The sequence below is a fragment of the Rhinatrema bivittatum genome, chromosome 1 (genome assembly GCF_901001135.1).
Source record: "Rhinatrema bivittatum chromosome 1, aRhiBiv1.1, whole genome shotgun sequence".
NCBI lineage: Eukaryota > Metazoa > Chordata > Amphibia > Gymnophiona > Rhinatrematidae > Rhinatrema > Rhinatrema bivittatum.
The window spans coordinates 835,733,890-835,749,306 of record NC_042615.1 but is presented as its reverse complement, the minus strand read 5'-3'; the positions used below and the strand labels follow the sequence as shown (position 1 = coordinate 835,749,306).

Sequence of the window (15,417 nt, the reverse complement as noted above, 5' to 3'; positions counted from 1 at the left end):
GGAATGGAGAATAAAACAGAGAATATCATAATGCCTCTGTATCACTCCATAGATAAACCATACAATGAGCATTGTGTGCAGCAGCAGCCAAGAAAGCAAATAGAGTGCTTGGGATTATAGGAAAGGAATGGAGAATAAAACAAAGAATATCATAATGTCTCTGTATCACTCCATAGAGAAACCATACAATGAGCACTGTGTGCAGCAGCAGCCAAGAAAGCAAATAGAGTGCTGGGGATTATTAGGAAAGGAATGGAGAATAAAACAGAGAATATTATAATGTCCCTGTATCACTCCATAGAGAAACCATACAATGAGCAATGTGTGCAGCAGCAGCCAAGAAAGCAAACAGAGTGCTAGGGATTATTAGGAAAGGAATGGAGAATAAAACATAGAATATCATAATGTCTCTGTATCACTCCATAGAGAAACCATACAATGAACACTGTGTGCAGCAGCAGCCAAGAAAGCAATTAGAATGCTAGGGATTATTAGGAAAGGAATGGAGAATAAAACAGAGAATACCATAATGCCTCTGTATCACTCCATAGAGAAACCATACAATGAGCATTGTGTGCAGCAGCAGCCAAGAAAGCAAACAGAATGCTGGGGATTATTAGGAAAGGAATGGAGAAGAAAACAGAGAATATCATAATGCCTCTGTATCACTCCATAGAGAAACCATACAATGAGCACTGTGTGCAGCACCAGCCAAGAAAGGAAATAGAGTGCTGGGGATTATTAGGAAAGGAATGGAGAATAAAACAGAGAATATCATAATGCCTCTGTATCACTCCATAGAGAAACCATACAATGAGCATTGTGTGCAGCAGCAGCCAAGAAAGCAAACAGAGTGCTGGGGATTATTAGGAAAGGAATGGAGAATAAAACAGAGAATATCATAATGTCTCTGTATCACTCCATAGAGAAACCATACAATGAGCATTGTGTGCAGCAGCAGCCAAGAAAGCAAATAGAGTGCTGGGGATTATTAGGAAAGGACTGGAGAATAAAACAGAGAATATCATAATGTCTCTGTATCACTCCATAGAGAAACCATACAATGAGCACTGTGTGCAGCAGCAGCCAAGAAAGCAAATAGAATGCTGGGGATTATTAGGAAAGGAATGGAGAATAAAACATAGAATGTCATAATGTCTCTGTATCACTCCATAGAGAAACCATACAATGAGCATTGTGTGCAGCAGCAGCCAAGAAAGCAAATAGAATGCTGGGGATTATTAGGAAAGGAATGGAGAATAAAACAGAGAATATCATAATGTCTCTGTATCACTCCATAGAGAAACCATACAATGAGCATTGTGTGCAGCAGCAGCCAAGAAAGCAAACAGAGTGCTGGGGATTATTAGGAAAGGAATGGAGAATAAAACAGAGAATATTATAATGTCTCTGTATTGCTCCATAGAGAAACCATACAATGAGCATTGTGTGCAGCAGCAGCCAAGAAAGCAAATACAGTGCTGGGGATTATTAGGGAAGGACTGGAGAATAAAACAGAGAATATCATAATGTCTCTGTATCACTCCATAGAGAAACCATACAATGAGCATTGTGTGCAGCAGCAGCCAAGAAAGTAAATAGAGTGCTGGGGATTATTAGGAAAGGAATGGAGAATAAAACATAGAATATCATAATGTCTCTGTATCACTCCATAGAGAAACCATTCAATGAGCATTGTGTGCAGCAGCAGCCAAGAAAGCAAATAGAGTGCTGGGGATTATTAGGAAAGGAATGGAGAATAAAACAGAGAATATCATAATGTCTCTGTATCACTCCATAGAGAAACCATACAATGAGCATTGTGTGCAGCAGCAGTAGCCAAGAAAGCAAATAGAGTGCTGGGGATTATTAGGAAAGGAATGGAGAATAAAACAGAGAATATCATAATGCCTCTGTATCGCTCCATAGAGAAACCATACAATGAGCATTGTGTGCAGCAGCAGCCAAGAAAGCAAATAGAGTGTTGGGGATTATAGGAAAGGAATGGAGAATAAAACAGAGAATATCATAATGTCTCTGTATCACTCCATAGAGAAACCATACAATGAGCATTGTGTGCAGCAGCAGCCAAGAAAGTAAATAGAGTGCTGGGGATTATTAGAAAAGGAATGGAGAATAAAACAGAGAATATCATAATGCCTCTGTATCACTCCATAGAGAAACCATACAATGAGCATTGTGTGCAGCAGCAGCCAAGAAAGCAAACAGAGTGCTAGGGATTATTAGGAAAGGAATGGAGAATAAAACATAGAATATCATAATGTCTCTGTATCACTCCATAGAGAAACCATACAATGAACACTGTGTGCAGCAGCAGCCAAGAAAACAAATAGAATGCTAGGGATTATTAGGAAAGGAATGGAGAATAAAACAGAGAATATCATAATGCCTCTGTATCACTCCATAGAGAAACCATACAATGAGCACTGTGTGCAGCAGCAGCCAAGAAAGGAAATAGAGTGCTGGGGATTATTAGGAAAGGAATGGAGAATAAAACAGAGAATATTATAATGTCTCTGTATTGCTCCATAGAGAAACCATACAATGAGCATTGTGTGCAGCAGCAGCCAAGAAAGCAAATAGAGTGCTGGGGATTATTAGGGAAGGACTGGAGAATAAAACAGAGAATATCATAATGTCTCTGTATCACTCCATAGAAAAACCATACAATGAGCATTGTGTGCAGCAGCAGCCAAGAAAGCAAATAGAGTGCTGGGGATTATAAGGAAAGGACTGGAGAATAAAACAGAGAATATCATAATGTCTCTGTATCACTCCATAGAGAAACCATACAATGAGCATTGTGTGCAGCAGCAGCCAAGAAAGCAAATAGAATGCTGGGGATTATTAGGAAAGGAATGGAGAATAAAACATAGAATGTCATAATGTCTCTGTATCACTCCATAGAGAAACCATACAATGAGCACTGTGTGCAGCAGCAGCCAAGAAAGAAAATAGAGTGCTAGGGATTATTAGGAAAGGAATGGAGAATAAAACAGAGAATATCATAATGTCTCTGTATCACTCCATAGAGAAACCATACAATGAGCATTGTGTGCAGCAGCAGCCAAGAAAGCAAATAGAGTGCTGGGGATTATTAGGAAAGGAATGGAGAATAAAACAGAGAATATCATAATGTCTCTGTATCACTCCATAGAGAAACCATACAATGAGCATTGTGTGCAGCAGCAGCCAAGAAAGCAAATAGAGTGCTGGGGATTATTAGGAAAGGAATGGAGAATAAAACAGAGAATATCATAATGTCTCTGTATCACTCCATAGAGAAACCATACAATGAGCATTGTGTGCAGCAGCAGCCAAGAAAGCAAACAGAGTGCTGGGGATTATTAGGAAAGGAATGGAGAATAAAACAGAGAATATTATAATGTCTCTGTATTGCTCCATAGAGAAACCATACAATGAGCATTGTGTGCAGCAGCAGCCAAGAAAGCAAATAGAATGCTGGGGATTATTAGGAAAGGAATGGAGAATAAAACAGGGAATATCATAATGTCTCTGTATCACTCCATAGAGAAACCATACAATGAGCATTGTGTGCAGCAGCAGCCAAGAAAGCAAATAGAATGCTGGGGATTATTAGGAAAGGAATGGAGAATAAAACATAGAATGTCATAATGTCTCTGTATAACTCCATAGAGAAACCATACAATGAGCATTGTGTGCAGCAGCAGCCAAGAAAGCAAATAGAATGCTGGGGATTATTAGGAAAGGAATGGAGAATAAAACAGAGAATATCATAATGTCTCTGTATCACTCCATAGAGAAACCATACAATGAGCATTGTGTGCAGCAGCAGCCAAGAAAGCAAATAGAGCACTGGGGATTATTAGGAAAGGAATGGAGAATAAAACAGAGAATATCATAATGTCTCTGTATCACTCCATAGAGAAACCATACAATGAGCACTGTGTGCAGCAGCAGCCAAGAAAGCAAATAGAATGCTAGGGATTATTAGGAAAGGAATGGAGAATAAAACATAGAATATCATAATGTCTCTGTATCACTCCATAGAGAAACCACACAATGAGCACTGTGTGCAGCAGCAGCCAAGAAAGCAAATAGAATGCTAGGGATTATTAGGAAAGGAATGGAGAATAAAACAGAGAATATCATAATGCCTCTGTATCACTCCATAGAGAAACCATACAATGAGCATTGTGTGCAGCAGCAGCCAAGAAAGCAAACAGAATGCTGGGGATTATTAGCAAAGGAAAGGAGAATAAAACAGAGAATATCATAATGCCTCTGTATCGCTCCATAGAGAAACCATACAATGAGCATTGTGTGCAGCAGCAGTAGCCAAGAAAGCAAATAGAGTGCTGGGGATTATTAGGAAAGGAATGGAGAATAAAACAGAGAATATCATAATGCCTCTGTATCGCTCCATAGAGAAACCATACAATGAGCACTGTGTGCAGCAGCAGCCAAGAAAGCAAATAGAGTGCTAGGGATTATTAGGAAAGGACCGGAGAATAAAACAGAGAATATCATAATGTCTCTGTATCACTCCATAGAGAAACCATACAATGAGCATTGTGTGCAGCAGCAGCCAAGAAAGCAAATAGAGTGCTAGGGATTATTAGGGAAGGAATGGAGAATAAAACAGAGAATATCATAATGCCTCTGTATCACTGCATAGAGAAACCATACAATGAGCATTGTGTGCAGCAGCAGCCAAGAAAGCAAATAGAGTGCTAGGAATTATTAGGAAACGAATGGAGAATAAAACAGAGAATATCATAATGCCTCTGTATCACTCCATAGAGAAACCATACAATGAGCATTGTGTGCAGCAGCAGCCAAGAAAGCAAACAGAGTGCTGGGGATTATTAGGAAAGGAATGGAGAATAAAACAGAGAATATCATAATGCCTCTGTATCGCTCCATAGAGAAACCATACAATGAGCATTGTGTGCAGCAGCAGTAGCCAAGAAAGCAAATAGAGTGCTGGGGATTATTAGGAAAGGAATGGAGAATAAAACAGAGAATATCATAATGCCTCTGTATCGCTCCATAGAGAAACCATACAATGAGCATTGTGTGCAGCAGCAGCCAAGAAAGCAAATAGAGTGCTGGGGATTATAGGAAAGGAATGGAGAATAAAACAGAGAATATCATAATGTCTCTGTATCACTCCATAGAGAAACCATACAATGAGCATTGTGTGCAGCAGCAGCCAAGAAAGTAAATAGAGTGCTGGGGATAATTAGGAAAGGAATGGAGAATAAAACAGAGAATATCATAATGCCTCTGTATCACTCCATAGAGAAACCATACAATGAGCATTGTGTGCAGCAGCAGCCAAGAAAGCAAATAGAGTGCTGGGGATTATTAGGGAAGGACTGGAGAATAAAACAGAGAATATCATAATGTCTCTGAATCACTCCATAGAGAAACCATACAATGAGCATTGTGTGCAGCAGCAGCCAAGAAAGCAAATAGAATGCTGGGGATTATTAGGAAAGGAATGGAGAATAAAACAGAGAATATCATAATGTCTCTGTATCACTCCATAGAGAAACCATACAATGAGCATTGTGTGCAGCAGCAGCCAAGAAAGCAAATAGAATGCTGGGGATTATTAGGAAAGGAATGGAGAATAAAACAGAGAATATCATAATGTCTCTGTATCACTCCATAGAGAAACCATACAATGAGCATTGTGTGCAGCAGCAGCCAAGAAAGCAAATAGAGTGCTGGGGATTATTAGGAAAGGAATGGAGAATAAAACAGAGAATATCATAATGTCTCTGTATCACTCCATAGAGAAACCATACAATGAGCATTGTGTGCAGCAGCAGCCAAGAAAGCAAACAGAGTGCTGGGGATTATTAGGAAAGGAATGGAGAATAAAACAGAGAATATCATAATGTCTCTGTATCACTCCATAGAGAAACCATACAATGAGCATTGTGTGCAGCAGCAGCCAAGAAAGCAAACAGAGTGCTGGGGATTATTAGGAAAGGAATGGAGAATAAAACAGAGAATATCATAATGTCTCTGTATCACTCCATAGAGAAACCATACAATGAGCATTGTGTGCAGCAGCAGCCAAGAAAGCAAATAGAAGTGCTGGGGATTATTAGGAAAGGAATGGAGAATAAAACAGAGAATATCATAATGTCTCTGTATCACTCCATAGAGAAACCATACAATGAGCATTGTGTGCAGCAGCAGCCAAGAAAGCAAATAGAGTGCTGGGGATTATTAGGAAAGGAATGGAGAATAAAACAGAGAATATCATAATGTCTCTGTATCACTCCATAGAGAAACCATACAATGAGCATTGTGTGCAGCAGCAGCCAAGAAAGCAAATAGAGTGCTGGGGATTATTAGGAAAGGAATGGAGAATAAAACAGAGAATATCATAATGTCTCTGTATCACTCCATAGAGAAACCATACAATGAGCATTGTGTGCAGCAGCAGCCAAGAAAGCAAATAGAAGTGCTGGGGATTATTAGGAAAGGAATGGAGAATAAAACAGAGAATATCATAATGTCTCTGTATCACTCCATAGAGAAACCATACAATGAGCATTGTGTGCAGCAGCAGCCAAGAAAGCAAATAGAATGCTGGGGATTATTAGGAAAGGAATGGAGAATAAAACAGAGAATATCATAATGTCTCTGTATCACTCCATAGAGAAACCATACAATGAGCATTGTGTGCAGCAGCAGCCAAGAAAGCAAATAGAGTGCTGGGGATTATTAGGAAAGGAATGGAGAATAAAACAGAGAATATCATAATGTCTCTGTATCACTCCATAGAGAAACCATACAATGAGCACTGTGTGCAGCAGCAGCCAAGAAAGCAAATAGAATGCTAGGGATTATTAGGAAAGGAATGGAGAATAAAACAGAGAATATCATAATGTCTCTGTATCACTCCATAGAGAAACCATACAATGAGCATTGTGTGCAGCAGCAGCCAAGAAAGCAAATAGAATGCTAGGGATTATTAGGAAAGGAATGGAGAATAAAACAGAGAATATCATAATGCCTCTGTATCACTCCATAGAGAAACCATACAATGAGCATTGTGTGCAGCAGCAGCCAAGAAAGCAAACAGAAGTGCTGGGGATTATTAGGAAAGGAATGGAGAATAAAACAGAGAATATCATAATGCCTCTGTATCGCTCCATAGAGAAACCATACAATGAGCATTGTGTGCAGCAGCAGCCAAGAAAGCAAATAGAGTGCTGGGGATTATTAGGAAAGGAATGGAGAATAAAACAGAGAATATCATAATGCCTCTGTATCGACTCCATAGAGAAACCATACAATGAGCACTTGTGTGCAGCAGCAGCCAAGAAAGCAAATAGAGTGCTAGGGGATTATTAGGAAAGGAATGGAGAATAAAACAGAGAATATCATAATGTCTCTGTATCACTCCATAGAGAAACCATACAATGAGCATTGTGTGCAGCAGCAGCCAAGAAAGCAAATAGAGTGCTAGGGATTATTAGGGAAGGAATGGAGAATAAAACAGAGAATATCATAATGCCTCTGTATCACTGCATAGAGAAACCATACAATGAGCATTGTGTGCAGCAGCAGCCAAGAAAGCAAATAGAGTGCTAGGGAATTATTAGGAAACGGAATGGAGAATAAAACAGAGAATATCATAATGCCTCTGTATCACTCCATAGAGAAACCATACAATGAGCATTGTGTGCAGCAGCAGCCAAGAAAGCAAACAGAGTGCTGGGGATTATTAGGAAAGGAATGGAGAATAAAACAGAGAATATCATAATGCCTCTGTATCGCTCCATAGAGAAACCATACAATGAGCATTGTGTGCAGCAGCAGTAGCCAAGAAAGCAAATAGAGTGCTGGGGATTATTAGGAAAGGAATGGAGAATAAAACAGAGAATATCATAATGCCTCTGTATCGCTCCATAGAGAAACCATACAATGAGCATTGTGTGCAGCAGCAGCCAAGAAAGCAAATAGAGTGCTGGGGATTATAGGAAAGGAATGGAGAATAAAACAGAGAATATCATAATGTCTCTGTATCACTCCATAGAGAAACCATACAATGAGCATTGTGTGCAGCAGCAGCCAAGAAAGTAAATAGAGTGCTGGGGATAATTAGGAAAGGAATGGAGAATAAAACAGAGAATATCATAATGCCTCTGTATCACTCCATAGAGAAACCATACAATGAGCATTGTGTGCAGCAGCAGCCAAGAAAGCAAATAGAGTGCTGGGGATTATTAGGGAAGGACTGGAGAATAAAACAGAGAATATCATAATGTCTCTGAATCACTCCATAGAGAAACCATACAATGAGCATTGTGTGCAGCAGCAGCCAAGAAAGCAAATAGAATGCTGGGGATTATTAGGAAAGGAATGGAGAATAAAACATAGAATGTCATAATGTCTCTGTATCACTACATAGAGAAACCATACAATGAGCATTGTGTGCAGCAGCAGCCAAGAAAGCAAATAGAATGCTGGGGATTATTATTAAAGGAATGGAGAATAAAACAGAGAATATCATAATGTCTCTGTATCACTCCATAGAGAAACCATACAATGAGCATTGTGTGCAGCAGCAGCCAAGAAAGCAAACAGAGTGCTGGGGATTATTAGGAAAGGAATGGAGAATAAAACAGAGAATATTATAATGTCTCTGTATTGCTCCATAGAGAAACCATACAATGAGCATTGTGTGCAGCAGCAGCCAAGAAAGCAAATAGAGTGCTGGGGATTATTAGGGAAGGACTGGAGAATAAAACAGAGAATATCATAATGTCTCTGTATCACTCCATAGAGAAACCATACAATGAGCATTGTGTGCAGCAGCAGCCAAGAAAGCAAACAGAGTGCTGGGGATTATTAGGAAAGGAATGGAGAATAAAACAGAGAATATTATAATGTCTCTGTATTGCTCCATAGAGAAACCATACAATGAGCATTGTGTGCAGCAGCAGCCAAGAAAGCAAATAGAGTGCTGGGGATTATTAGGGAAGGACTGGAGAATAAAACAGAGAATATCATAATGTCTCTGTATCACTCCATAGAGAAACCATACAGTGAGCACTGTGTGCAGCAGCAGCCAAGAAAGCAAACAGAATGCTGGGGATTATTAGGAAAGGAATGGAGAATAAAACAGAGAATATCATAATGCCTCTGTATCGCTCCATAGAGAAACCATACAATGAGCATTGTGTGCAGCAGCAGTAGCCAAGAAAGCAAATAGAGTGCTGTGGATTATTAGGAAAGGAATGGAGAATAAAACAGAGAATATCATAATGCCTCTGTATCACTCCATAGAGAAACCATACAATGAGCACTGTGTGCAGCAGCAGCCAAGAAAGGAAATAGAGTGCTGGGGATTATTAGGAAAGGAATGGAGAATAAAACAGGGAATCTCATAATGCCTCTGTATCACTCCATAGAGAAACCATACAATGAGCATTGTGTGCAGCAGCAGCCAAGAAAGCAAACAGAGTGCTGGGGATTATTAGGAAAGGAATGGAGAATAAAACAGAGAATATTATAATGTCTCTGTATTGCTCCTTAGAGAAACCATACAATGAGCATTGTGTGCAGCAGCAGCCAAGAAAGCAAATAGAGTGCTGGGGATTATTAGGGAAGGACTGGAGAATAAAACAGAGAATATCATAATGTCTCTGTATCACTCCATAGAGAAACCATACAATGAGCATTGTGTGCAGCAGCAGCCAAGAAAGCAAATAGAGTGCTGGGGATTATTAGGAAAGGACTGGAGAATAAAACAGAGAATATCATAATGTCTCTGTATCACTCCATAGAGAAACCATACAATGAGCATTGTGTGCAGCAGCAGCCAAGAAAGCAAATAGAATGCTGGGGATTATTAGGAAAGGAATGGAGAATAAAACATAGAATGTCATAATGTCTCTGTATCACTACATAGAGAAACCATACAATGAGCATTGTGTGCAGCAGCAGCCAAGAAAGCAAATAGAATGCTGGGGATTATTAGGAAAGGAATGGAGAATAAAACAGAGAATATCATAATGTCTCTGTATCACTCCATAGAGAAACCATACAATGATAATTGTGTGCAGCAGCAGCCAAGAAAGCAAACAGAGTGCTGGGGATTATTAGGAAAGGAATGGAGAATGAAAACAGAGAATATTATAATGTCTCTGTATTGCTCCATAGAGAAACCATACAATGAGTATTGTGTGCAGCAGCAGCCAAGAAAGCAAATAGAGTGCTGGGGATTATTAGGGAAGGACTGGAGAATAAAACAGAGAATATCATAATGTCTCTGTATCACTCCATAGAGAAACCATACAATGAGCATTGTGTGCAGCAGCAGCCAAGAAAGCAAATAGAGTGCTGGGGATTATTAGGAAAGGAATGAAGAATAAAACATAGAATGTCATAATGTCTCTGTATCGCTCCATAGAGAAACCATGCAATGAGCATTGTGTGCAGCAGCAGCCAAGAAAGCAAATAGAGTGCTAGGGATTATTAGGGAAGGAATGGAGAATAAAACAGAGAATATCATAATGCCTCTGTATCACTCCATAGAGAAACCATACAATGAGCATTGTGTGCAGCAGCAGCCAAGAAAGCAAACAGAGTGCTAGGGAATAGGGATTATTAGGAAAGGAATGGAGAATAAAACATAGAATATCATAATGTCTCTGTATCACTCCATAGAGAAACCATACAATGAGCACTGTGTGCAGCAGCAGCCAAGAAAGCAAATAGAATGCTAGGGATTATTAGGAAAGGAATGGAGAATAAAACAGAGAATATCATAATGCCTCTGTATCACTCCATAGAGAAACCATACAATGAGCATTGTGTGCAGCAGCAGCCAAGAAAGCAAACAGAATGCTGGGGATTATTAGGAAAGGAATGGAGAATAAAACAGAGAATATCATAATGCCTCTGTATCGCTCCATAGAGAAACCATACAATGAGCATTGTGTGCAGCAGCAGTAGCCAAGAAAGCAAATAGAGTGCTGGGGATTATTAGGAAAGGAATGGAGAATAAAACAGAGAATATCATAATGCCTCTGTATCACTCCATAGAGAAACCATACAATGAGCACTGTGTGCAGCAGCAGCCAAGAAAGGAAATAGAGTGCTGGGGATTATTAGGAAAGGAATGGAGAATAAAACAGAGAATATCATAATGCTTCTGTATCACTCCATAGAGAAACCATACAATGAGCATTGTGTGCAGCAGCAGCCAAGAAACCAAACAGAGTGCTGGGGATTATTAGGAAAGGAATGGAGAATAAAACAGAGAATATTATAATGTCTCTGTATTGCTCCATAGAGAAACCATACAATGAGCATTGTGTGCAGCAGCAGCCAAGAAAGCAAATAGAGTGCTGGGGATTATTAGGGAAGGACTGGAGAATAAAACAGAGAATATCATAATGTCTCTGTATCACTCCATAGAGAAACCATACAATGAGCATTGTGTGCAGCAGCAGCCAAGAAAGCAAATAGAGTGCTGGGGATTATTAGGAAAGGACTGGAGAATAAAACAGAGAATATCATAATGTCTCTGTATCACTCCATAGAGAAACCATACAATGAGCATTGTGTGCAGCAGCAGCCAAGAAAGCAAATAGAATGCTGGGGATTATTAGGAAAGGAATGGAGAATAAAACATAGAATGTCATAATGTCTCTGTATCACTTCATAGAGAAACCATACAATGAGCATTGTGTGCAGCAGCAGCCAAGAAAGCAAATAGAATGCTGGAGATTATTAGGAAAGGAATGGAGAATAAAACAGAGAATATCATAATGTCTCTGTATCACTCCATAGAGAAACCATACAATGAGCATTGTGTGCAGCAGCAGCCAAGAAAGCAAATAGAGTGCTGGGGATTATTAGGAAAGGAATGGAGAATAAAACAGAGAATATCATAATGTCTCTGTATCACTCCATAGAGAAACCATACAATGAGCATTGTGTGCAGCAGCAGCCAAGAAAGCAAACAGAGTGCTGGGGATTATTAGGAAAGGAATGGAGAATAAAACAGAGAATATTATAATGTCTCTGTATCACTCCATAGAGAAACCATACAATGAGCATTGTGTGCAGCAGCAGCCAAGAAAGCAAATAGAGTGCTGGGGATTATTAGGGAAGGACTGGAGAATAAAACAGAGAATATCATAATGTCTCTGTATCACTCCATAGAGAAACCATACAATGAGCATTGTGTGCAGCAGCAGCCAAGAAAGCAAATAGAGTGCTGGGGATTATTAGGAAAGGACTGGAGAATAAAACAGAGAATATCATAATGCCTCTGTATCACTCCATAGAGAAACCATACAATGAGCATTGTGTGCAGCAGCAGCCAAGAAAGCAAATAGAGTGCTGGGGATTATTAGGAAAGGAATGGAGAATAAAACAGAGAATATCATAATGTCTCTGTATCACTCCATAGAGAAACCATACAATGAGCAGTGTGTGCAGCAGCAGCCAAGAAAGCAAACAGAGTGCTGGGGATTATTAGGAAAGGAATGGAGAATAAAACAGAGAATATCATAATGTCTCTGTATCACTCCATAGAGAAACCATACAATGAGCAGTGTGTGCAGCAGCAGCCAAGAAAGCAAACAGAGTGCTGGGGATTATTAGGAAAGGAATAGAGAATAAAACAGAGAATATCATAATGCCTCTGTATCACTCCATAGAGAAACCATACAATGAGCATTGTGTGCAGCAGCAGCCAAGAAAGCAAATAGAGTGCTGGGGATTATTAGGAAAGGAATGCAGAATAAAACAGAGAATATCATAATGTCTCTGTATCACTCCATAGAGAAACCATACAATGAGCAGTGTGTGCAGCAGCAGCCAAGAAAGCAAACAGAGTGCTAGGGATTATTAGGAAAGGAATGGAGAATAAAACATAGAATGTCATAATGCCTCTGTATTGCTCCATGGTGCATCCTCATCTTGAGTATTGTGTGCAGTTGTATTGTTGTATCTCAAGAAAGAGTTGTATTGTGTACAGTTGTGTGTATCTCAAGAAAGATACAGCAGAATTAGAAAACATACAGAGAAGGGCGACCAAAATGATAAAAGGGATGGAACAATTCCCCTATAAGGAAAGACTAAAGAGATTAGGAGTCTTCAGCTTGGAGAAGAGACGGCTGAGGGGAGATATGAGAGAGGCCTATAAAATAACGAGTGGAGTGGTACAAGTAAACATGAATCTAAATATTTACTCTCTAAAAGTACAAAGACCGGAGACATTCAATGAAGTTACTAGGTAGTGCATTTAAGACAAATAGAAAAAATATTGTTTTGCTCAATGCATAATTAAACTTTGGAATTCATTCCCAGAGGATGAGGTGAAAGATGTTGGTATTCCTGGGTTTAAAAAAAGTTTGGACAAATTCTTGGAAGAAAAGTCCATAAACCATTATTAAGGAGGAATTGCAGAAATTCATTGCTTATTCCTGGGATAAGCAGCATGGAATCTATAGACCTATTGGGAACCTGCCAGGTACTTGTGACCTGGTTTGGTCACTGCTGGAAATAGAATCCTGGGCTTGATGGATGTTTGGCTGACCCAGTATAGCAACATCTTACCTTCATGTGTGGTCCTTATCTGACTGTTGCATACACGTATGAGTAACCTGTGACTACGTATGCTTGCTGTACACCTCTATGTCTGGGGAACAATCCAGCCTCATGCTTGAGTCACAATGTTATAAGCACTTACAATCCTATATCTCTGCTCCATTCCAGGGCAAGAAACGGAGGTACCTGGTTTTAATATCCGTGGCCTGCTGCCTGATCAGTTGAACAAATATTATCGATACAATGGGTCACTGACCACCCCACCCTGCTTCCAGAGTGTCAACTGGACAGTTTTCAATGACACAATCAAACTGTCCATGAGTCAGGTAAGTGAGACCCCTGGCACAGGTGAGGATGGGACTTATCTCAGTATCATAGGAGAGCTCAGGTAAAGCTCTTACAGTATCACTCAGGTGAGACCCCTGGCACAGGTAGGGATGAGACTTATCCCAGTCTCTTAGGAGTGCTCAGGTAAAGCTCTTACAGTATCAGTCAGGTGAGACCCCTGGCACAGGTGAGGATGAGACTTATCCCAGTCTCTTAGGAGAGCTCAGGTAAAGCTCTTACAGTATCACTCAGGTGAGACCCCTGGCACAGGTAGGGATGGGACGTATCCCAGTCTCTTAGGAGAGCTCAGGTAAAGCTCTTACAGTATCAGTCAGGTGAGACCCCTGGCCCAGGTGAGGATGAGACTTATCCCAGTCTCTTAGGAGAGCTCAGGTAAAGCTATTACAGTATCAGTCAGGTGAGACCCCTGGCACAGGTAGGGATGGGACGTATCCCAGTCTCTTAGGAGAGCTCAGCTAAAGCTCTTACAGTATCAGTCAGGTGAGACCCCTGGCACAAATGGGGATGGGACGTATCCCAGTCTCTTAGGAGAGCTCAGGTAAAGCTCTTACAGTATCAGTCAGGTGAGACCCCTGGCACAGGTGAGGATGAGACTTATCCCAGTCTCTTAGGAGAGCTCAGGTAAAGCTCTTACAGTATCAGTCAGGTGAGACCCCTGGCACAGATGGGGATGGGACGTATCCCAGTCTCTTAGGAGAGCTCAGGTAAAGCTCTTACAGTATCAGTCAGGTGAGACCCCTGGCACAGGTGAGGATGAGACTTATCCCAGTCTCTTAGGAGAGCTCAGGTAAAGCTCTTACAGTATCAGTCAGGTGAGACTCCTGGCACAGGTAGGGATGAGACGTATCCCAGTCTCTTAGGAGAGCTCAGGTAAAGCTCTTACAGTATCAGTCAGGTGAGACCCCTGGCACAGGTGAGGATGAGACTTATCCCAGTCTCTTAGGAGAGCTCAGGTAAAGCTCTTACAGTATCAGTCAGGTGAGACCCCTGGCACAGGTGATGATGAGACTTATCCCAGTCTCTTAGGAGAGCTCAGGAAAAGCTCTTACAGTATCAGTCAGGTGAGACCCCTGGCGCTGGTGAGGATGAGACTTATCCCAGTCTCTTAGGAGAGCTCAGCTAAAGCTCTTACAGTATCAGTCAGGTGAGACCCCTGGCACAGGTGAGGATGAGACTTATCCCAGTCTCTTAGGAGAGCTCAGGTAAAGCTCTTACAGTATCAGTCAGGTGAGACCCCTGGCACAGGTGAGGATGAGACTTATCCCAGTCTCTTAGGAGAGCTCAGGTAAAGCTCTTACAGTATCAGTCAGGTGAGACCCCTGGCGCAGGTAGGGATGGGACTTATCCCAGTCTCTTAGGAGAGCTCAGGTAAAGCTCTTACAGTATCAGTCAGGTGAGACCCCTGGCACAGGTAGGGATGGGAGTTATCCCAGACTCTTAGGAGAGCTCAGGTAAAGCTCTTACAGTATC

The 15,417-nt window shown here is 40.7% G+C and overlaps 1 protein-coding gene across 1 annotated transcript in view; it reads left to right on the top strand.

The window, feature by feature from the left end:
* The window catches only part of LOC115079657 (proline-rich receptor-like protein kinase PERK8), a 110,683-nt gene that overhangs the window by 30,573 nt on the left and 64,693 nt on the right, over positions 1 to 15,417 (top strand). The window contains exon 3 of the mRNA XM_029583384.1: positions 13,768 to 13,925. Coding sequence (XP_029439244.1) covers positions 13,917 to 13,925 — 9 coding nt within the window. The 5' untranslated portion in view covers positions 13,768 to 13,916. The remainder of the gene's footprint in view (positions 1 to 13,767; positions 13,926 to 15,417) is intronic.